Here is a 24,983-nt window from a genome sequence, read left to right on the forward strand (position 1 = left end):
AACTGGTTAGGCACCAGATGAACAGCAACTGGCAGAATCCTAAACACGGACCATCTTCTAACTCTACTTTTGCATTAGTTCACGGTGTCTACCGTCCACTTCCACCCCCTACACTCACCCCTTATAGGGCCGCAGACGACCCCGAACCCTGACTCCAGCGGGGGGGAACCCTGACTCCAGCGGGGGGGGAACCCTGACTCCAGCGGGGGGGGGGAACCCTGACTCCAGCAGGGGGGAACCCCTCCCTGCCCACTCGCCGTACCTTTCCAGGTATTATTGCTGCTGCTGTCCCCGCTCGCCTTGGCAGCGAGCCCCACGGCCGCTGACTTCAAAGCACTTCCGTAGTTGGCAGACAGCGTTTCCGACGCCTTCTTCGCCAGCGACAGGATTGGTGTGGACCAGCCGCCCTCCTCCCCGACCCCACCACTCGACGACACCTGAGAGTCCCGATCCATTGCCCCGACGGCGTCGCTCGAATCCTCGGGCTCGTCCGCCATCTTCACTCGTGACCCTGCTCCACGTAATCGGTCACGGAGAAATCGAGCGGACTCCACGATCAAGGGCGCAGGCGCAAGGTCAATTTGGCCGGTGGTCGCGCCATGGGGGGTCGCTCGCGGAGTGAGGTCCGTCTCTTGTTCGCGTTCACATCGTTGCCCCTGTTTCTCGAGGATTTTAAATCCATTTTGGTGAAAAGCCAGTTAAATTTGCCCGCTGTCCCTCTCGATGGGGAGAGGGTTTTTGCTTGGGCTGTGTCCACTACATTTTGTCGGGCTTGAGCTCCAGGGTATTGGTGTCCCCATACCAGACCATGATGCAGCCGGTCAGCACATTGCTGGGCCCTACCAGTTGCCCCAATAATCACAAGGAGCTTTATAATAAGTTTTATTAGACAACACATTACCAGCCCGGGTCAAAGCGAGGGAGAATGAGGAGAGGGAGAGGGGACTCGACCTTTATGGTCTGGGTCACATGGGAGGAGACCAGGGAGGAGTCAAGGAGAGGATGTCATCAGGAGGGTGGGCCAGCCTGGACACATAACCCTATCACGACACACACTTTATCCCATACATCTGGAGAAGTATGGCAGGGTTTCTCATGTCATGCCAACCTGCCAGAGAAAGTCGAGGTGCTGACGTGCATTCTTCACAATACCGTTTGTATGTGGGGTCGAGGAAGGATCCTCCCAAATAGTTGTAGTGCTATCAATTAGACCCGACAGAATTCGAGATGAACAGGTTTTAATTGCTGTAAATCTTGCATGGCAGTTGGCCTGATTCCAAGGCAGTCACTGAGGGAGGGGATTGGGCAATACCTCCTTTATTAGAAATCCTGAGTTACAGTATCAGGGCAGGCCAACCTGTACCACTACATCAACCCTGCTACACTTTGTTTCAAAAGAAGGGGTGAAAGTGTCAGAGTCCATTCACACCCTATTGACAGGTTCAGCCTGTCCAGTGTTTTGTCCATCGAACTGAGTGCAACATTGCCGGCTATGGTGTAGCTGTTGGTTCCTGGGCAGTGCTCTGTGTGACAGGCTGTGATTGGGATGGTTGAACAGAATCAGATGGGGCTGGGTCCTTGGTGGGGGGGTGGTGTGGGTTGGGATTGGGGAGGTGGAACTGGGGCCAATGGTGGGGTCGGATACCCGACAGTGACTGTGATCGTTGTGGGGTAAGGGGGGGGGGGTGCTGCTGTTCAGTTAACCATGAGGGATACAGCAAGTGCCTCAGTAGTGGGTGCTCCTGCATGTGCCAAGTCCAAGACAGAGATACTGTCTTTCCACCCATCCTGGTACTGCACATAGACATATGGGGGGGTTTGCGTTGAGGAGGTAGATCTCAACCAGGGACTCTGCTTTATGGGTTCTGGTGTGTCTCTGGAGTAGCATGGACCCTGGGGTCATCGGGGGCTAGAACAGTAGTTTTGTTCATGACACCAACCTCCTGGGGAAGGAGAATAATTTTTCATGTGGGGTAGCATTTGTTGCAGTACAGAGGAGGGACCTGGTGATGTAGAGCGCCTCTGGGAGGACCTCTTGCCCCTGGGATACAGGCAGCCCTTTTGATGAGGGCTAGGAGGACTGCCCTGAAGAAAACTGAGGTTCTCCATCAGCCAGCTCCCCACCATGACTACCAGCCCCCCCACATCTCCATCGGGCACACAAAACTCAAAACGATCAACCAGTTTACCTATCTCGGCTGCACCATTTCATCGGATGCAAGGATCGACAATGAGATAGACAACAGACTCGCCAAGGCAAATAGCGCCTTTGGAAGACTACACAAAAGAGTCTGGAAAAACAACCAACTGAAAAACCTCACAAAGATTAGTGTATACAGAGCCGTTGTCATACCCACACTCCTGTTTGGCTCTGAATCATGGGTCCTCTACCGGCATCACCTACGGCTCCTAGAATGCTTCCACCAGCGTTGTCTCCGCTCCATCCTCAACATTCATTGGAGCGACTTCATCCCTAACATCGAAGTACTCGAGATGGCAGAGGCCGACAGCATCGAATCCACGCTGCTGAAGATCCAACTGCGCTGGGTAGGTCACATCTCCAGAATGGAGGACCATCGCCTTCCCAAGATCGTGTTATATGGTGAGCTCTCCACTGGCCACCGTGACAGAGGTGCACCAAAGAAGAGGCACAAGGACTGCCTAAAGAAATCTCTTGGTGCCTGCCACATTGACCACTGCCAGTGGGCTGATATCACCTCAAACCATGCATCTTGGCGCCTCACAGTTCGGCGGGCAGCAACCTCCTTTGAAGAAGACCGCAGAGCCCACCTCACTGACAAAAGACAAAGGAGGAAAAACCCAACACCCAACCCCAACCAACCAATTTTCCCCTGCAACCGCTGCAACCGTGTCTGCCTGTCCCGCATCGGACTTGTCAGCCACAAACGAGCCTGCAGCTGACGTGGACATTTACCCCTCCATAAATCTTCGTCTGCGAAGCCAAACCAAAGAAGAGAGAGAGGAGGACTGCCCTCAAAATGGTCCCATTCTCCCTTTCCACTTGGCCATTTCCTCAGGGGTTAGAGCTAGTGGTCTGCTCGTGGCTATGTCTTTGGCCAGCAGGCCCCTGGTCACTGTGGATGTAACTGGGATATCCGAAGAGTGTGAAGAGATTATGCAGGGACTTAATAACTGTGGCTGTGGTCATATCTGGGCAGGGGATGGCAAATGGGAATCGTGAGTATTCATCAACAATGTTGAGAAAATACAAATTCTAGTTCATGGAGTGAAGGGGGGCCTTGAAGTCCATAGTTAGACATACGAAGAGGCGGGTGGCTTTGATCAAGTGAGTTTCCTCCGGCTGGTAGAAGTGCAGCTTGCACTCTGCAGCTTGCACTCCATGCAGACCGGGCAGCTACGGGTCAGCTCCCAAGTATGAGAGGTTGCATGTTCTCATAAAGTGATAGAACCTGGTGACCCCGGAGTGGCAGAGGCTGTTGTGAAAGGCTTGGAGATGGTCTGCTTGTGTGTTGGCACAGGTATGATTGGTGGGCAGAATTGTGGCATAACAAGCAATTTAAAAATCTTGTACTAGGTGGCACCCACAGTTAATCTTACTGCACAATTACCTCAGATTTCAGTCGAATGGGACTTGGAGGCCAACGAGATTTTTTCTGGACTGGGGTCACTGTAAGGGAGAAGTGCTGTACAGTGCCCTGGTGTATAAAGCTTCCGGTGCTTACCATGTCGTAATGCAGCCGTTTACCTCTATGTCTGTGGTGGACCTTGCTCATTGATGTGGGCTGTTCTGGTCCAGAAACATAAGATGCCAGGGAGGAGTCACGTGATGGAGTAGTGGCTGGTCAAGTGGAACCAGCCCTCCAGAGAAAAGAAAAAAAAAAGTTTTAAAAAACAGAGCTCAATAAACATAAAATACAGGAAGAGAAAGATAAAGTTACAGAGAAGAGACAGAAGATGGCACCAAAAGAGAAAAAGTAAGAATAACAGAGAAAAGGAAAGAAGGAAAATCACTGGAGAAGAAAGAAGTTCTTATCTGCACATCGGTGCAGAGAGCCACTGTGGAGATGAGCGGCCAATCTCTGATGTCAGTGAGTCCCCAGAAGAGGGACATAAGCTCTATTCAATTAGATCCCCTCCCGACCGGCAGACTTCAAAAATGGCTCTCAGAGCCAAGAAGAGGTGCGCTGTGCACAAGTAAAAGAAAAGGTTAACACTGGCGGGAGGGAGACTCAGCTGAGGAGCGGCCAACTGCGGAGCGGCCAGCTGAGAGACGACTAGATTCAGGACGTTCGGCTGGGGGAAGCAAACAAGAAAGAAGAAAAGAAGAGTGGTGAGAAAGAGAATGAAGGGTGGGAAGAGGATGAGCGGCAATGGGGCGACCGGCAGGGGGACGACCTGTGGCAGGAGGCCCAACAACGGGTCAACTTTCAGCGGGAGGCCCAACAACAGGTTGGCCTGCAGATACAGAGAAGAGAAGAAGACGATACAGACATAGATACAGACACAGACACAGAAGAAGAGGAGGAAGAAGACCAAGAATTTCAAAGGAAAGAAGGCAAAATAGAAGGACAAAATTTAGATAAAGCCTTTTTGAAGAACAAATGAGGTCATTAAAAGAATGGCTATCATTAGAATTTAGGTCAATCAAAAGAAAAATGAAAAGAGCTGAAGACAGAATGCAAGGCTTAGAGTTGGTCATGACTGAAATAGGGAAAAGAGTAGAAAATGTGGAGGAACAAGAAGCTGCTGTAGAAATGGAGATAAATGATTTAAGAGGGAAGTTGGAAGAGAGTGAAAAAAAATTAAAGAGACACAAGATTTATTGACACAAAAAATTGACGTATTGGAAAACTACAGTAGGCGAAACAACATAAAAATAGTGGGCCTGAAAGAAGGCAAAGAAGGGTCAGATATGAAGGAATTTATAAAAGGATGGATCCCGAAGGTGTTGGGAACGACAGATTCACATGAACAAATAGAAATCAAAAGGGCGCATAGAGCGCTAGTACCGAAACCGCCACCACATCAAAAACTGAGATCCATATTGGTAAAACTTCTAAGATATGGCGACAGAGTAAGTGTCACAATCCCTGATCATCTGGAAAACATGGTGGCCGACCTATGCAAACAGCAGGTCTCTCTTGTCAACTTCTTTCCAAATATTGTCTCGCCTCATAAAGCCACTGGTCGAATTTCACTGAGGCCTCTGGATCCTTAGAGTGAGTGTCCATGGCACAATTGTGTAGCTATTAAATTGTAGCTCTATTCAATTAGATCCGACAGACCAGAAGTTCAGATTAATGGCCTTTAATCGCTATAAACTTACAGGCATAACTTATATGTTGCTGGCCCGATTCCAAAGCAGTTACTGAAGGAGGGAATTGGGCGGCATCACCTTTATTAGGAATCCTGAGGGGGACGAGTTACAATATCAGGAGCAGGCCAAGCTGTACAATGCATGAATTACAGCAGTGGTTCCCAAACATTTTTGGACTACCACCCCCTTGGTTCCCAGGCCACATCCCTAGCGCTTCCCCCCACCATATACAATGAACGCACACCCCTTTCTTGGTATTAGGTCTACCACAAATTTCAAACAACAACTAATCTAACACCATATACAAGCATATGTATTTCACAGATAAAGCTTTTCATAAACCAATTTATTTAACAATATGAAAGGGTAAATTTACATCTCAACTGTAATTACATTGTCTTTAGGCCATTGGGAGCTCGATGGGAAGACGACCAGGCAAAGATCAGCCCTTGGGTGCAATATAGGTGGGCGGTCAAAGTGAGGATCCGCAATTGGACCATCTGGAGCTCGATGGGCAGGTGGCGGGAGCAAGGATCCGCAATCAAGCCATCAGGAGCTCATTTGACGGGCAGTCGGGGCAAGGACCAGCCATTGGGCAGGTGGCTGTAGTGAGAAACCACAATCAGGCCATCGGGAGCTCAATGGGCGGGTGGCCAGGGCAAGGTTCAGTCATCGGGAGCTAGATAGCTGAGTGGTCGGGGAGAGGATCAGCCGTCGGGAACTCATAGGGTGGTCGAGGTGTGGATCATCCATTAGATGCTGGATGGGCAGGCATTTGGGGTGAGGATCAGCCATTGGGTGCTGGATGGGCAGGCATTTGGGGTGAAGATCAGCTGTCGGGGGGTGGATGAATGGGAAGCAGGGGCAAGGATCAACCATCAGGTGCTGGATAAGCAGGCAGCCAGGGCGAAGATCAGCTGTTGGGTGCTGAATGGGTGGCAGTTGGGGTGAAGATCAGCATCAGGAGCTTGATGGGCAGTCAGGGTGAAGATCTGTGATTGGGCAATCAGGAGCTCGATGGGTGGTGGTTGGGGCCAAAAATGGGGGGGGGGGGGGTGTGGTCAGTGTATTTATATGCAATTTAAATGTACTCTGCAACCTGAAGATATTTTTAAATTCTTACAAATCTGGAGCCTTGGCCTTTGCAGATGTGAATATGTTGTGTGTTCTGTCCAGAGCATATCATCAAGAAACACTGACCCTTTTTTCTTCACTTCCTCCTGACCGCCCCCTTTCTCCTCACCGTCCCCTTGGATCTTTCCACCACCCACAGGGGGGCAGTAGTGCCCATTTTGGGAATCACTATATTGCAGTGGTCCACCATAATAGTGACTCCCAAGAACTTAAATTTGTTCACCCTCTCCATTTCTGATCCCCAATAATCACTGGTTTTCTCTTCCTGAAGTCAACAATCAACACCTTGATTTTGGTGACATTGAGTGTGAGGTTGTTGTTGGTGCACTATTCAGCCAAGTTTCGAGCTCCCTCCTGAACACTGACTCATCGCCTCTTTTTATGCAACCCACTACGGTGGTATCATCAGTGAATTTGTACATGGTGTTGTACATGGGAGGGGCTTCTCTTCCCTGGAAATCTAGATTATATATGACAACATATAACAGTTCATATACAACTTTATAAGATGATGTGCTTCTTTCAGAATTCATCATCCTTGCTGATAATTTTGGAGAAAGAAATTGGCCCAGTCCATGTAAACTTCAATGACAACTTCCACAGAATCTTCTGTATTATCTTGGCCACTGAACTCATCTTTTCAAACTCACAAAGTTGTGTGCTCATTCTGCCAAGTGTTCTCTGGCTGGGAAGAATGAAATGAAGCGATGCTACTAAAGGATCTTTGTTTTGGAGCAACTAGTTATTGCTTTCAAGTCTCAAGAAATTCTTTCAGTTGCTGGTTCAGCAATTTCTCCAGAGCTTAGCAATGTTTGAAAGACTCTGGAGATACTAAATTCTAGTAAAATCAAATCATCTACTGAGAACAGTCATCTGCAAATGCTTGTTGATTATTTTAAAAGGCATTGCTTATTGCATTCCACTGGTGAGATTAACACTTATCCTCCTACTTTTTATGGAGTTCTTGTGTCTTGATGTTAGAACTAAATCAATGTTGTATGCTGATTGACATTATAATCTGTTTACTCTACATATATCCAGCAATTATTAGCCTCTTTTGCATTAATACTCTTCCCAAAATGATCCACACAACAAATGTAATTCCACGTATTGATTATCACAACCTCTGCAAACACTAAGATGCATGCCACTTCGAACCTGATTTCAGAGGGTACACCTTTTTGTGTTAACTCGTTTCTCACTTTCACAAGCCTCCCAAGACACTTAAATATACATAGCCAAATAGATTTCATGTTATTTTACATCTAGTGTCAAATTTTACATGAAAATTGCAGCCAAATTGGTTTCCCTGGCACTAACATGTTGGAAACAAACATTTTTTGTGATTTCTTGCTCTGTGCACCACTTATGTATTGTATCCTATATCCTTCCCTTCCTCTTCATATCTCAGGAAGGGAGTGATTCCCTTAGGAAATAACAAATTTAATTTTCTTTCTGTATGTTTTATATTTGTGTAGCAAGAAAATCTATCTCTGAGGCTCCAAGATATAGAGAAACAAAAATAAATGACTATCATCCATTCTGACCCATCTTCTATAGTTGCTCACTGTGTTCTCATAGCATCACTTAGATACTATTTGTGTTTCTTAGATTCAAGGTTGTGATGAATAGAGAAAATTGCAATGAGAACTTGGTCAAATCCACCCATTCCTTACCAAATATAAGCAACAGGGTGATATATTAGCTGTAACTTAGTTGGCAGCAATGTTGCCTGCAAGTGATTAGATCCATTCTAGATACTGGAGATCCAAAATTTATATCTATATTAAAAAAACTACTGTAATAGTATGATTTATGGGGATGTTTTTACAGAAAAGAATGCATTACATTGAAAAGAATAGCCTTTTTTTGAATATTTTATTTATCATTTTTCAAACTCATACAGTGATCAATGCTCATCAAAATGTACAGTCATCATTTCTGTACAAGTTTCACCATTGAGTTTGAGCCCCATTTTTTCCAACCCTCCCTCTCCCCCCGTTGTCGCACACAATGGACCACATAACAACTGACATTCAAGGCTCTCTAAACAAATGTTAAAAACATGAATCAGGAATATGTGGATTTGTTACACCCTGACGGCCCATGACCCAGCCATTATTCTATACGTGGCCTTCTTTATTTTTTTCCAGATTTGGATGGGATGGGGCTAGGCCACGAGTCAGGATGGTACACCCTATAACTGTGCTCTTATGAAGTTTAGATACAGTTTCCCTAAGATTATTGATCTTCTGCATTCCAGCACTCAAGCTGAAAGTGAACTTCCAGGTAACTGCTATGCAATTCCTGGCCACTGGCAGTCTTATGTCCATCACATTTCCCAACAAGAACAATTCTAGACCCTGTGAGAATTCTTTGCCTATCATTTTCCCCAGGGCTTTGCTCAAATCCACCCAAAAAAGCCTCACCTTGGTACATTTCCAGGTTGTATGCTCAAAAGTTCCTCTTGAAATGCCACATCTGAAACATTGATCTGAGACTTCTGATTTTGAGCTATCAATTTTTGTGGCATCAGATATAGCTGGTGAAGAAAGTCATACTGCACCAACCTATACCACGTGTTAATGATTGCTGTCATGCTAATCCAACATAGTTCCAACCAACACCGCTCATCAATCGTTATTCCTTCATTCATTCATGATGTATGATAATCACTGAACAAGCCAGCATTTATTGATCAATACTGAGAGAAGGCAAACCATCTTCTTGGATTACTGTAATCTAGATGCTCAAGCTATTCCTCTTGTAGGAAAGTTCAAACATTTTGATGCAGCAACAATGAAAGAATGGGAATATATTTCCACATCAGGAGAATGTATAATTGGAGGGGAACTTAGAAGTCATTGGATTCATAAGCATGTGCTACCTTTTACAGGGTGCAGATGCAAAAGTGTTCTTGAAGAAGAACTGGTGAGTTCTGCAGTGCATCTTGCGGAAGATGCACTCTTTACCCATCAGTGATAGAAAGAGAAGAAGAGGGATGATTTTAAAAAAATGGTTGATGGGTAACTAATCAAAAGGCTACATAGACTAAAGCTGCAGTCAAAGTTCTGATTTATTGTCAGAGTACTTACATGACATCACATACAACCCTGAGATTCTTTTTCCTGTGGGTGAGGCAGAATTACCACTTATTGGTGGTGCCAAAAACTACTTAAGATACATATATGTGTAAATAAATAAAGAAATGTAAAGAAACTGCAATCCAGAGAGAAAAAAATACCAATAAAGTGCAAAAGAGTCCTTAAATGAGTCTCTGATAGAGTTGTGATTGAGGAGTCTGACGGTGGAGGGGTAGCAGCTGTTCCTGAATATGGTGGTGTGAGTATTATGGCATCTATACCTCTTTCCAGATGGTAACAGTGAGAACAGACATTGTGTTGGGTAGTATAGATCCTTGATTGCTGCTGCTCTCCAACAGCAGCATTCCCTGTAGATGTTCTCAATGGTGGGGAAGGTTTTGCCTGTGATGTCTGGCCTCTATCCACTACCTTTTGCAGGACTTTCCACTCAGGACTATTGATGTCACCATACCTGACCATGATGTAGCCGGTCAGCACACTTTCCACCATGAGTCTGTAGAAATTTGCCAGCGTTTCCGATGTCATACCAAACCTCTGTAAACTCCTGAGGAAGCAGAGGCACTGGCGTGCTTTCAACACAATGCCATTAGTGAGTTGGGTCCATGAAAATCCTCCCAGATAGTGACTCCCAAATACTTAAATTTGCTTATCCTTTCCACCTCTGAAGCTACAAACTTTGTGCCTCTGCATCCCCCTCTGCAAATGAATCCTTGATAGTCAGTACAAATTGGAAACCACATCTCCTCCTCACTGATTATCAACACAGACGCACCTCGAGGATGCATGCTGTACCCACTGCTCTCCCCATTATGCACTCAAGACTGGTCAGGCACTATTCCAATGCTATCTACAAATTTGCCCATGACACCACAGCTGCCAGCAGAATCACAAATGGCAATGAGGAAGCATGCAGAAGGGAGATAAATCAGCTCATTGAGTGGTGTCAAGCCAACAACCTTGCACTCAACATTAGCAAAACCAAGGAGATCATTATGGAGTTCAGGAGAAAGTCAGGGGAACGCGACCCAGTCCTCAGTGATGGCTCAGTAATGGAGAGGGTCAAGAACTTCAAATTCTTGCATGTCAACATCTCTGAGGATTTATCCTGAGCCTCCATGTCAATGCAATCATGAAGAAGGCTTGCCAGCAGCTATTCTTTGTAAGTAGCTTGAGGAGATTTGGTATGTCACCAAAGGCTCTCAAAAACTTCTACAGGTGTACCATGGAGAGGATTCTGGCTAGATGCTTCACTGTTGTATGGAGGCGCAAACTTTCAAGACAAGAAAAAACTCCAGATGGTTGTTAACTCAGCCTGCGACATCACACACATCAGTCTTCACTCCATTGAGGACATCTTCAGAGGCAGTATCTTAAAAAAGCAGCCACTATCTTCCCACCACCCAGGCTATGCCCTCTTCGCTGTGCTACCATTAGGAGCCTAAAGACGTGCTCAGCGACACAAAGACAGATTCTTCCCCACTGCCATCAGATTCCTGAATAATCAATGAACCAAAGATACTTTTCATGCACTTTTTAAAATTTATTGTTGTAAAGTTGTTTATATAAATGTTTGCAATACGATGCTGCTGCAAAACAACGAATTTCATGGCTTGTTCATGTCAATAAATTCTGATTCTGATTTCCCCCAGTGATCACTAGTTTATACACTTCTGGTCTTCCCTTCCTGAAATCAATAATCAGCTCCTTGTTTTTGGTGACATTGAGTGAGAGGTTCTTGTTAGTGCACCATTCAGCCAAGTTTTCAATCTCCCTCCTGTATCCTGGCTCATCGCCCCTTTTTGTATAACCCACTACCATGGTATCAGTGTAGCTAGAAGTTGCTATGTGCGGGATGGTAGGGGTCCTTCCTGATTTCACATGCTCTATTTGAACAATGATCTGGGTAAATCACATCAATGGGCTGGGGTGGGAAGGGGTGGAGGAAATGACAATCCCAGTTATCCTCTCTGCTGCTTTTATGGTCGTGTGAATTGACCTCCGATCAGTTGCTCTTCAGTAACCATACTACACTGTGTTTCAATCAAAAAAGATTTAAAAAAATTAAATGGCAGATGAGTCCACTCTGTGCTCACTTCAGTGGATCACGATGCATTTGTGCTATTTCTGTTGGATAAGCAACTCAATAAAACTGATTTATTTTTGGCAATTCCTGTCCTATATTCAACTGCAATCTGTAATTTGAGACTAGGCTAAATTGAGGATATATGGTTATGCATCAGTTTCACATTATTAAATCTTCCTTGGACTTTTTTAATGAAATATGGCTCACAGCCCATGAAAGCCACGCTACGCAATAAACCTATCAAGCTCTATGTTTTGGATGGTGGGAGGAAACCAGAGTACCCGTTGAAAACCCATGTATGTCATGGGGAGAATGGCCAAACTCCCTACAGACAGCACCAGATTCGAACCCATTTGCTGGCGCTGTAATAGTGTTGCGCGAACTGACCTGCAAATTTGATCACCTGTATTAGTAGCAGTGAGGGGAAGGAGACAAGGGATTCACATATTTAGGAAGTTGACTGTCCTAAGCATGGTAGAAGCAGTTGTTTGTAAGGTCCTTGGATGTCTATATTTATGCCATTTAACTTTCTCTATTTCTGAGCGGTTGCAGAACATACTCAAGATGAAGGGCAAGCAGCAAAAGGTTATTGTACACAATGTTAATGATGGCATAAGTAGAAGGGATAAAGTCCTGCAAAGTGAATATGAAGATTTAGGTAGAAGGTGCACCGCCACTTTAGCAGCTTCTAAAATGGCGGGCACAAGGCACAAGGTTGCTGCGGCCCCTTCAGCTCCTAACAACTGTGAAATCTCCAACCCTCTATGTTGTATCTATGGGAAACTCTCGTCAAAATAGAAAACGCGAAACACATTTTCAAATTAGTGGATCAGATGGGTAAGATTCTGTGCAGTTTAAACCTACTGAAGCAGGGAAGACAGACTGCTGAAAACTGTGGAGCAGATCATGAGAGATGTGTGGGAAGACATCAGAAGCACTGCTGGAGAAGGCAGAAGCGTGGAAAATGGGCTTGCATCAGAGTTAGAATGAGAGTTAACCCCTTCAGCCCTATGCTCCTGACAATTTTAATCTCAAATGTAGGATCACTGGAGAAGACAATGGATTTCCTGAGGCTGCATCTGAACCAGAGAGAACTGAAGGGCTGCTGTGCTCTGGTGGTTACAGAAACATAGCTCCAAGGCACCATTCCACACTCAGTGATCCAGCTGGATGGCATTATCTCCTTCAGGGCAGACAGAGACACTGCTGCTTCTGGCAAGACTTAAGGAGGGGATCTGTGCATTTACATCAGCAAGAACTGGTGCACCAATGTCTTTGTGGTGAAGACCTTCTGCTCAGCAGAGACAGAGTATCCTATCCTTCTACCTGCTCAGGGAATTCTTGGCCATGCTGTTTGCCACAGTCTATGTTCTGACTTAGGCTAACAAGGCTGAAGCTGTGAAGGAGCTTTATGGTGCCATCTGCAAAGCCCAGACTTTCCACCCTGTCGCTGCCAGATTATTGCTGATGAGTTCAATCATGCCAACCTGAAAATGGTCTTTCCACAGTTTCAACAGCCTGTGAACTTCACCAGAGGAGAGAACACCCTGGATTAGGTGTACACCAACATCCCTGGTGCATGCAAGGCTGCACCCTGCCCTCATCTTGGTTATTCAGATCACATATCTGACCTGCTAACCCCAGCGTACAGTCTGCTGGCAAAGCAAACTAGGTCAGTTTTCAGGGAGATCAGGACATGGGTGGGGGACATATCAGTGCTGCAAGACTGCTTTGAGACCATGGACTGGAGCTGTTTCAGACAGCAGGCCACCTACAACGGTTATGCAAGCATGAAGGAGTACATGAGATCAGTGAATTGGCTACATCAGCAAATGCATTGAGGATGTCATCAGGATCAAATCCTTTCCAACCAGGGCTAACCAGAAACCATAGTTGGATCCAGAGGTCCAGGCCTTCTCAGAGCTCATGATGCTGCCTTCAGAACAGGGGATAGGATGGCACTAAAGATCAGCTAGGGATAACTTCTCCCATGCATTCTGGAAGACAGAGCATAGATATGCACAGAAGATTCACAGACAGCTGTGTGACACCGGCGACACGAGGCGCATGTGCAAGAGATCAAGACTATTATGGATCACAAGTCAACCTTGCGAATTAAGAACAATGATGTCTCCTTTTCGGACAGACTTAACACCTATGCACAGTTTGAAAAGAACTGGATGATAACAAAGAAATCTCCATGTCCTCCTGATGAATGGGCCCCGCGCTAAGCAGCGGCTGAGTTGAGGAGAACCCTATCCAGGGTGAACCCACACAAGGCAGCAGGACCACACAACATATCTGTTTGAAGACTGAGCAGACCAATTGATAGAGGTCTTCTGAGACATCTTCAACACCATATTGCAGCAGTCCATCGTTCCTGCAGGGTTCAAGACAACCACCATCATTCCAGTACCCAAGAGGGCGACAATAAGAAGCCTCAATGACTACCGCCCTGCTACAATGACTTCCACCATTATGAAATTCTTCGAGCATCTGGTGATGGAACACATCAAAGCACATCTCCCAGGGATGCAGGATCCATTTCAATTTGCCTACAGATGTTGTTATAGCCTCGTTGCTTCACTCTGTCCTGGCCCACCTGCCTCTGCGGCAGGCTGTTGTTCATTGGCTTTAGCTCGGTGTTTAATACTATCATTCCCCAGAGGCTGGTGGAGAAGCTGTCCTTGCTGGGACACAACATCCCTCTCTGTAACTGGATCCTGGACTTCCTAACAGAAAGATTACAGTCTGTCCGGGTAGGCAGCAGTATATCGAGCACCATCATGCTATGCACTGGCACACCTCAGGGCTTTGTGCTCAGCCCACTCCTGTTCATGCTACTGACCCATGCTGCATCGCCAGATCCAGCTCCAACAGTGTCATCACATTTTCAGATGACACAATCGTATCAATAATGATGCCACTACAGAGAAAAGGTGAAAAATCTTGTGAAATGGTGTGAGAGTAACAAACTGAGTCTCAATGTGGACAAGACGAAGGAGATGATTGTGGACTTCAGGAGGATCAGGAACGACCACCCTATGGAGATACACCACTGTATACTGTTACTTGGCTACTGGCACTGTTTATATGTTTGGTTCATATGTATGGCGGGCCCACCTTCCCTCGGTGACTCCAGCCCCTGGAATCCCCTAATAAAGGCAGTAAGCCATGTCCCTCCCTCAGTACAAGTCCTGAGATTGGGCCAGAACAGGAGCATGGTTCAAATCTTATTGTATTAAAAACCTGTCATCCTGCAACTCCTGTCTTTTGGTATTATTGATTGTGTATCACACCCTCCACTACAAATCAAAAAATTCTGTAGTAGAGAGAGTGGAGGGCACCAAATTTCTTAGAGTTCACTTAACTCATGACCTGTTGTGGACACTCGACATCTCCTCACTTGTCAGGAAGGTGCAACAGCGGCTGCACTTCCTGAGAAGACTGAAATGGGCGAGGCTACTGGCCACCATTATGTCAACCACCTGTAGGAGCTCAATCGAAGGCATCCTGGCCGGCTGCATCAGAGTGTGGTACGGTTGCTGCAGAGAAATAGATCGGAGGTCAATCCACAAGACCATAAGAGTGGCAGAGAGGGAATCACTGGAGTCTCTCTCCCCCCCCTCCCCCCACCATCAACATGATCTATCGGGATCGTATTCTGAAGAGGGCATGCGAAATCATTGAGGACCCCTTCCACTTTGCATTCAGTATCTTTCAGTTGCTCTTGTCGGGGAAGAGATACAGGAGTATCAGCCAGCTGAGGAACAGTTTCATTCCACAGGCAGTAAGAATGCTGAACGACCAAAGGAACTACTCACACTAACCATCAGAGACTCTCATTTTAACAAGACAATATTTATTTATTTTTATAGATATATTACTTGTCCTGCATATGTATTATTTGTCTGTATGTGTGTTATGTCTGGTTATATGTCTTCATGATTTTGTATCGAGGACCAGAGAACACTATTTCATCAGGTTGTATTTGTAAAATCAGATGGTAATAAACTTGACTTGAAATAACACACTCTCTAATGTTGTCCTTGTATTACTCCCTGTGCCATATTCCAGTGAATGCAGGATTAGGCTGGCATGGCTGAGGTGAGAGGCATTCAGTTTCTTGGACCATTGGACCATTGGATCTCTTTTGGGGCAGAGGTGGCAGGCACAAAGGGATAGGTTGCATCTGAACAATAGGGGGACCAATACCCTGGAGAGGAAATTTACTAGAGCTTCTGGGAAGATTTAATAGCCAGATGAGACTACTAATATGCCGAGGAGGTTGGATCCAAAGTAGGAGTGTATCAGATGAAAAAGGTGAAGCAAATAAAGGGGTTAAAGCTTGTTATTCCAGTAGGCAGGCCGAGCAGACCAGCACAGGGTGGAAGGGCTGATAGGCTAAACTACATTTGTTTTAATGCAAGCAACCTGATTGGTAAGGCAGGTGAACTCAACATATGGAATGACATATTGGATGTGGTTGAGGGTTGAGCAAGACTGACAGAAAAATGTTCCCAGGAGTAGATACTTCCGGCATGATAGAGAAGAGGTGGAATTTCACCATTGATTAGAGATAACATCATAGCTGTCCTTAAAGAGCATATTCCAGGGGAAAAGTCCTGTAAGGCTACATGGATAGAACTTAAAATACAAAATGGGGAATAATTTTGATGGGATTGGTCCTCCAATGGTGGTGTGAATGAGAGGTGTGAGGAAACTGCAGATGGGTGTAGCAGTAATTCATTGTAACACAGTTAGTACATGATTTTTAACCTCCCAGCCATTGACTGCGTTTGCATTAGTCCAAGAAATTAGATGGATCTTGTTTTCCAAAACAAGATGCAAATGGCCCACTAATGAAGGAGCTATTTTTGTCCTCCCCTTAGTAAATGAGACTGGACAATTTGCTGAGGTGCCAGTGGGGGAGCATGTTGGAATCAGTGACCATAATACTATTTGTTTCAATATACACATAAATGAGGAAAAAGATAAGACTGGTCCACAAATTAATGTCCTAAATTGGGGAAGGGCTTATTTCAATGGCATTAGGCAGGAACTTGCAAAGGTTAATCGGGAGAAGCAAGTAAAGGGACATGTGGAAAATGGGAGGCTTTTAAAATCGAGTTACAAAGAGTCCCAGGGCAAGCATATTTCAGTCAGAGTGAAGGATAAAAGTGGCTCTTTTAGGTAACCTTGGTTAATGAGAGATATTGAGGCTCTTGTCGGAGGGGGGGGGGGGGGCTTATGTCAGATGTAGGCATCCTGGATCGAGCATTGTATTTAACAGCATATAGGACCCCCCTTTTCCCCCCCCCCCAAAAAAAAGCCTCAAAAACCTCCCCAGGTCCTTTTCGTGAAGGTGACATTTTGGTGCCATCACTTTCTGCATCAAAATAGAAAGTGCTCAAACTACTCACCCAGCTTCAAGAATGATCAAGATCTTGTGGAATCCACAAGAGTCCACTTTGCCGAGACTCTCATCTGGACCCTTAACACTAGCTCCATAACCAAGAAAGCCCAGCAGCACCTCTACAGCACCTCTGCGAAGGCTGAGGAAAGTTCATCTCCCACCCCCCATCCTTACTACATGCTACAAAGGATGCATTAAGAGCATCCTGTGCAACTGTACCATCTTGGTCTGCAAGACCCTGCAGGCAATAGTGAAATCAGTGGAAAAGATCATTGGGGGCTCTCTTCCCACCATGAAGGACATCTGCAACACTCAATGCAGGTGGAAGGCAATAAACATTGTGAAGGACTCCACACACCCCTCATGTAAACTGTTCTCCCTTCTGCCATCTGGTAGGAGGTACCATAGCACTCGGGTCCTTATGTCCAGATTGGGCAACAGTTTTTCCACCCAAGCCATCAGGCTCTTGAATTCCCAGAACATATATGGATAATGCATGGTGTACTTTTACTGTATATATCTTAATATTTTAATATTTAAATGTGTTTAACTATTCTAACATATTTATGTAAATATGCTCCATGGTCCTGGAGAAACGCTATCTCGTCTTTACCTTGCAAGCATGGTATGAACGATAAATAAAGGTGACTTGACTTGAGATGTCATGTCACAGTTATGCAAGTCATTGGAGTGCACTTGGAATAATGTGAACAATATTCTAGTCACCACACAATAAGATGGATGTGATTAATGGTAAGCAATAAGTTTACAGATGGTGGGATCTAGTGCAGTACACAAAAGTGCTGGAGAAACCCAGCAGGTCATATAGCACTGATGGAAAGCAAAAGGCAGGTGTGTTTCGGGCCTGAGGCATTTTCAGATATGATTAAGCTGGAGAGAATGCATAAAATAATCACAGGAATGTCACCTGGATTGAAATGTTTAAGGCAAGAGGAGAAGGATTTAAAGGGGATCTGAGGGGCATATTTTTCACACAGAAGGTGGTAGGTATATGGAACAAACTGTCAGAGAAGTTGGTAGAAGCAGGTGCAATCATAATGTTTTCAAGATATTTGGACAGGTACATGGATTGGAACGATTTAGAGGGGTATGGGTCAAATACAGGCAAATAAGATGAAGACATCTTGGTCTGCATGGACAATTTGAGCTGAAGGGACTATCTCTGCTGCATAACTATGAATCTATGACTATTATTACAAATAGATTATTTACATTTCATGAGCAGCAACAGATTATAATCAGTTGATTTGGTTTCAGAATTTGGCAGCATTCAACTTTTTTTTATACTCGGTATCCTTATTGATATCCTGATTGAGCTGTGAGTTTGCCCTTTTTAAGTCTAATGCATTCATTATATGGTGGCATTTCTTGTACAGTATCTGTATCAAGGATGCTATTGGGCGTCAGTCTAACCTCGGCCACAAGAGGGTGATGAATATTGTATCTGTTGCTCGAATTTGTTTTCAGTTTTTGGTTCGATGTCTTAAAGTAAATCCCTGAGTTTTGTCATCACTTCACCTAACGTGAAAAGAAACAAGGGCCCATATTCTTTTGCGTTTGGAAGAATGAGATGTGATCACACTGTAAAGGAAATTGGTGTTTCCTGTGCTGGGGTATCTGGAGCCGGTAAGGGACCAGCCATTCATAACTAAGATGAAAAGAAGAGGTTGTGGATTTTTTGAATTCAAGAGATTTATGGAAGTTCATTCAAGTTAGAGATGAACAGTTGATTGGATATTCAAGAAATCAAGAAATTAATACACAAAGATAATCAGCCAAAAACTTAATTGTTGCAGGAAGTTCTCACCGACATTTGTTCCTATTTTTGTTAGTGTGTTCTTAAATATTCCAGAAACAACACTGCTGAATACTTTCTACTTTGGGCTAGGCACCACTGACTATATTATATCAGTATCAAAATCACAGATTGGTTAAAGCACTGAAAGTGGCTATTTGATGTGATAAATCTGTATTTGCTCTATATTAGAGCAATCCAGCTAATCCATTCCCCACTCTCTTCCCACTGGCCAGCAAATTTGATCCTTTCAAATACTTACCCAACTTTCTTTTGAATACTGTGGCTGAATTACTCCATTACTAACCACGTAATGAATGCATTCCAAGTTTAACCACTGCTTGTGTGAAGAACATTTTTTCCTTATCCTGTTGGTTCTTTTGTCAATTATTTTTATTTTGCATCCTCTCATTTTGATACTGTTGCTAAATAATACTATCCTGATGTAACAAATAATCTTAGAACTAAAATAATGAGATGCAACCTTTTAGAAAAAGAAAACCTAAGTAGGAAGTTTGTGAAAATTGTTAGTTAAGGAAAGAATCTGAGTGTAAACAGTATTGCTACTCATTATCAGTGCAATTTCCAAGAATTGTTATTAGTCACCAGTAAAATGTGGTTGACTACTATCTGCCCTCTGAAATGACCTGGCAACCCAGGGAAGGACACAGATACTGACCTTAACAGTGATTCCCAGATAACACAAATGTTTCTTCCTTTTGTCATGAAGTTAGGCAAATAAAAGTTAGGCAGAAACTTTTCCTGGCTCAAAATATTATTTGATTTTTTTCTACTACTTATATTGCCTATCATGTATTTCTGATGCCTTTCCAATCATTGTAGAGGACTTCAACCAGGCCAATTTGAGGAAGTCTCTGACAAACTACCATCAACATATCACCCAACCAGAGGAGGCAACATACTTGACAAGTGTTACACCACCATCAGGAACATTTACCATGCCATCCAAAACCCACACTTTGGCAAATCTGATCACTTGTCTGTACTTCTATTCCCAGTATAACAACAGAGATTGAGGACAACAGCACCAGTGGTGAAGACAGGGAAAGTATGGTCGAGGGAGGCTGCAGGACTGCTTTGAATCAGTGGATTGAATCATATTCAAGGATTCATCTTCAGATTTTAATGAATATGCCACAGTTGTCACCAACTTCTTTGGGACTTATGTGGATGAGTACATATCAAGAGTACTATAAACAAAAGCTGCCGTGAAAGAACCAACGCATTCGCAGCCTGCTTGAGGGCTGGATCGCTAGTGTTCAAGACTGGTGATCTAGAGCACTATAGGAAGACCAGGTACAACCTACAGAAAGCTATCTGAACAGCAAGCAAGCAATTCTGAGTGAAGTTAAAACAGAATCAGATACACACCAGCTATGAAAGGGCTTGCAGGTGAAGTCTAAACCATAAATGGTTGTGATGCTTCACTCCTCCATGAACTAAACATCTTTGATGGTTGCTTTGAAAAGGAAAATTCAACTGCATCAATAAGAATTCCTGCAGTAGGTGGTGACTCTGTAATATCTGTTTCAGAGACCAACAGCAGAACATCATTCAAGAGGGTGAACCATCACAAGACATCAGGCCCTAATGGCGTAACTGGCAGGGTACTGAAAATCTGTGCCAACCAACTACATTTTCAATCTCTCACTACTGCAGTCAGAGGTTCCCACCATCTGCTTCAAAAGGGCATTACTCATACCAGGGGAGAACAGGGGAACTGCCTCAAAGACTGTCATCCAGTAGCACTTACATCTACTGTGATAAAATGCTCTGAGAGGTTGATCATGGCCAGAATTAATTCATTCCTAAGAAAAGATGTGGACCCTCTGTAATTTACCTACTGCCACTATCATTCCATAGCAGATGCAATCTCACTGGCTTTCCGTTCAGTTCTGAATCACCTGGACAACAGCAATACCTACATCAGGCTGCTTTTCATTGATTAAAGCTCAACTTTCAACACCATTATCAACTCAGTGCTGGTTAGTAAGCTTCAAAACTTGGGCCTCTGCAACTTGACTTCCTCATCGGAGGACTACAGTCTGTACAGATCGGTAACAACATCCCCTCCTCACTGACAATCAACATAGGTGAACCTCAAGGATGCGTGCTATACCCACTGCTCTACTCTCTCTATACACAGGTGCCATCTACAATTTGTCAATGGCAGAATCACAGATGGTAATGAGGAAGCCTATAGGAGTGAGATCGATCAGCTAGTTGAGTGGTGCCACAACAACAACCTTGACCTCAATGTCAGTAAAACAAAGGATTTGATTGTGGACTTCATGAAAGGGAAGCCAGGAAAAACAAACCAGTCCTCATTGAGGGGTCAGCAGTGGAGAGGGTGAGAAACTTCAGATTCCTGAGTGTCAACAACTCTGAAGGCCTATCCTGGGACTATCATGTTGATGATTGCATTTATAATTGTATAAAGAAGGCATTCCAGGGGCTATATTCTGTTAGGAGTTTGAGGACATTTGGTATGTCACCAAAGACTCTTGAAAATCTTTTGCAGATATATCATGGAGACCATTCTGACTGGCTGTATCACTATCTGGTATGAAGGTACCAATGCACAGACCAGGAATAGGGTTCAGAGGGTTGTAAACTCACCCAACATATTTGTGGTCTTCCTTCCATTAATGACTTCTTTAAGAGATGTTGCCTCAAGAAAGGACCATCATCATCGAGGACCCTCACCTCCCTTTTCTCATTGCTGCCATCAGTTGGAGCCTGAAGACACACTTTCAACATTACAAAAACAGCTTCTTACCTCCACCGTCAAATTTCTGAATGACAATGAACTCAATACCTTATTTTTTTTCTCTTTCTTGCACTACTTCAGAATTTTAAAAATTTTGTTATTTATGTAATTGTAATTTTGTAGTACATTTTGTGCCTTATTCTGAACAATACTGCGGCCATAAAACAACAAATTTCATGACACACGTTCATGACGATAAACCTGATTCTGATTCTAATAGCAGAAAATGGTTGTAGTAAAAATTATAGTGTGTTTTTAATAGCTACTTTAACTAAAAATCCTTGAATGTCTTTGCTATTTTTATGCTATTACAAATACAGACTTGAAAACTTTTATCAACTAGGAACATGCTAAGTTACTCCAATAATAACAGCATGGTAGGAGTATTTTCACCACAAGGATGGCAGTGGTTCAAGAAAATGGCACACTGCTACCTTCTCAAGAGTAATTAGGGATGGGCATTAAATATACTGGGCTTGCCAGTGATGCCCACATACATGTATGAATTTTTTAAAAACTAATAAATAGATTTAGCATTACATGAATTAGAAAATCTCTCCACTCCTGCTGCATTGGTTCATGCACATTGGGATGATCTCCAATCTCATGTGAACAATTTGTCATCTTCTACAAAGATCTTAAAGGTCTGAAATTTTCTTATTATTCAACAATAATTCTTTGACTTAAGTTTTGGCACATTAATTGAGACAAGCTGTGGCACTTGGAGGCACTGGTAAAACCTAGATAAGTCAACAAAATGAGCAGCATGTAAAAACCTTCTGGGTGTGGTTGTTTGCTATACAAGTGCTAACTTTGGGACTCGATCCATGTGTAGCATCTGAAAATATTTTTTTTAAATCACAGTAAATATTCATCTTCATAAAAATCATGTGCACAGAAATAAACATGATTTACACCTTAGAAATACACCTTAGAAATGTTTGTCACTTTGAACACTCGTTGTATGTGAGAGACCCAGCATTATTTCTCCCAAACAATTGTTCTCCTCTGCGGTGTGCAGATATTCCAGATCTCCTATAATCAATTACTCCAACATAACCAAAATTAAATTAAGGTTCAAGATTCAATTTATTGTCATAGTAATAAAATAGTGACCTATTACATTAAGTTCCTTTTGCCTGCTGCAAGGCAGACAGATTTGCCACTGGCAAAAATTGCCTAAGCACCTCTTACATTTCTTACAGTCAGGCTACCCACAGGAAAGTAAAATATCACAAAATTAAACTATCTCTTGTACACACACAACTACTTAAAAAGGTATATAAGAAAACAGGCCACAAACATTGATTTTCAGGGGCCGCGCCATGGTTACAGAGAGTCAGGTCAAAATATGTATTTAGGTGTTAAAATGTCCACTAGAGACTGTTCAACCGATCTGAAGAGATTGATGCAGGCTACTATGCCACAACAAGACCAGGTTTCGAAAAGGCTGAGAAAATGTGGGATAAAGTAGCGAGATGGTGAACGTGGGCTCAATTTCAACATTTAACAGGAATTTGGAGAGGAGTCACGTGATGGAGTAGTGGCCGGACGGTGAACTCCAGCCCTCTCCAGAAAAGTCGGGAAAAACAAAGAAAAACACAAAGGCACAGAAATAAAAGTTACAGAAAAGTGAGTATAAAGGTGGAAAGAAGATGGCGACAAAAAAAGAAAAATCGAAAGCAACGGTAAGAAGAGAGGAAGAGAAGACAAAGGAGGAAAAAGGTGAAGGCCTTACCTGTCCGAAGAGGCCCGCTGCGGAGAGAGAAACCCGCTCCCTCAGGTCGGTAAATAATGGACTACAAAAATGGCTCGCAGAGCCGAGTAAAAGTGCGCGATGCGAATGAAAAAAAACACACCGACGGGAGGGGGGACCAGCTGGGGAGTCGATCTCCACAGCCGGCAACGACAGCTACAGAACACCTGCAGCAAGAAGAGACCACAGAAGACAATAGAAACAAGAAAGAAGAGGAGGAAAGGGCAACAAAGAAACAACAGATGGCCAACCCAGAAGAAGAAGAAGAGGAAGAGGAAGAGTACAGGGAAATAGAAGAAGAAAAGAAAGGCAAGGTAAAGGATATACTTGCTCTTATTAAAGGATACATGGAGTCATTTAAAGAATGGCAAACACAGGAATTTAAGGATTTAAGAAAAAGAATAAACAACACAGAAGAGAAAATAAATAAAATGGAGATGACCTTAACAGAAATGGGAAAGAAAATGGACAAGATGGAAGAGCAGGCAGTAGCAGCAGAAATGGAGGTAGAAGACTTAAAAAAGAAATTGGAGAAATCTAATAAAAAAACTAAAGAGACACAAGAACTACTAGCTCAAAAAATAGATACAATGGAAAACCATAACAGAAGAAATAACATAAAGATAGTGGGCCTTAAGGAAGATGAAGAAGGCAAGAATATGAGGGCGTTTATAAAAGAGTGGATCCCTAAGACCCTAGGATGTCCAGAACTACAGCAAGAAATGGAAATAGAAAGGGCACATAGAGTATTGGCCTCTAAACCACAACCACAACAAAAACCAAGATCTATTGTAGTAAAATTCCTAAGATATACTACAAGAGAAAAGGTACTGGAGAAGACAATGGAAAAAGTAAGAGAGGGCAACAAACCACTGGAATATAAAGGGCAAAAAATCTTCATTTATCCAGATATAAGTTTTGAACTCCTAAAGAAGAGAAAAGAGTTCAATACAGCAAAGGCGATTTTATGGAAGAAAGGGTATAAATTTATACTAAAGCATCCAGCGGTATTGAAAATATTTATTCCAGAACAACAAAACAGACTATTCTCGGATCCAGAAGAAGCACGAAAATTTGCAGAACAATTACAAAAATAGACTGAGGGAGGAAGACGGGTAATGAGAGTAAAAATGATCACGATTGATATGTATGTGGGTAAAGACAAAAATAGACTGAGGGATGAAGACGGGTAATGAGAGTAAAAATGATCACGATTGATATGTATGCGGGTAAAGAGGTATAAGAGTGAATAGAGACAATGTGCATACGTGAATGTATCTGTACTTAGAGGAAAATATAGATAGTATAGACAAGAATTAATAAGGGAAGGTAATGGAATAGAGAGAATAAGGAGGGAATTAAAAGAGTGACCTTTGTGACATATGAAAAGTGAAATCTTTTCTGGGGGGGGGCGGGGTGGGGGGAAATAGCGGTCACTGCAAAATCAGTTGACGCCTGCGAGTGGATTCGCAAATCCAAATGGAGAGGGGAGATGTGGTTGTCCGACAAGGGATAAAGGACAACTCAGGAGGGGAAGGGGAGATTGGGGATAAATAAGATAGAAATAGGAGAATAAGGAAAATG

General features: G+C 43.6%; 1 protein-coding gene across 7 annotated transcripts in view; it reads right to left on the reverse strand.

Moving 5' to 3' along the window:
• Nucleotides 1-24,983, reverse strand: part of LOC138743355 (RUN and FYVE domain-containing protein 1-like) — a 98,941-nt gene that overhangs the window by 43,343 nt on the left and 30,615 nt on the right. Inside the window, exon 1 of one of the 7 annotated variants that reach the window (XR_011344825.1) lies at nt 263-555. The exons of 2 other annotated variants lie outside the window; for them this stretch is intronic. Coding sequence is in view for 3 of the 5 variants with exons in the window: in XM_069898588.1 (XP_069754689.1) it covers nt 263-497 (235 nt within the window). In the remaining 2 variants the exon portion in view is untranslated. Of the gene's footprint in view, nt 1-262; nt 635-24,983 lie in introns of those variants that run through there. 4 more of the 7 variants (XM_069898588.1, XM_069898589.1, XM_069898583.1 and 1 more) reach the window with 4 other exon arrangements.

This window comes from Narcine bancroftii, chromosome 9 (assembly GCF_036971445.1).
Source record: "Narcine bancroftii isolate sNarBan1 chromosome 9, sNarBan1.hap1, whole genome shotgun sequence".
Classification (NCBI taxonomy): domain Eukaryota; kingdom Metazoa; phylum Chordata; class Chondrichthyes; order Torpediniformes; family Narcinidae; genus Narcine; species Narcine bancroftii.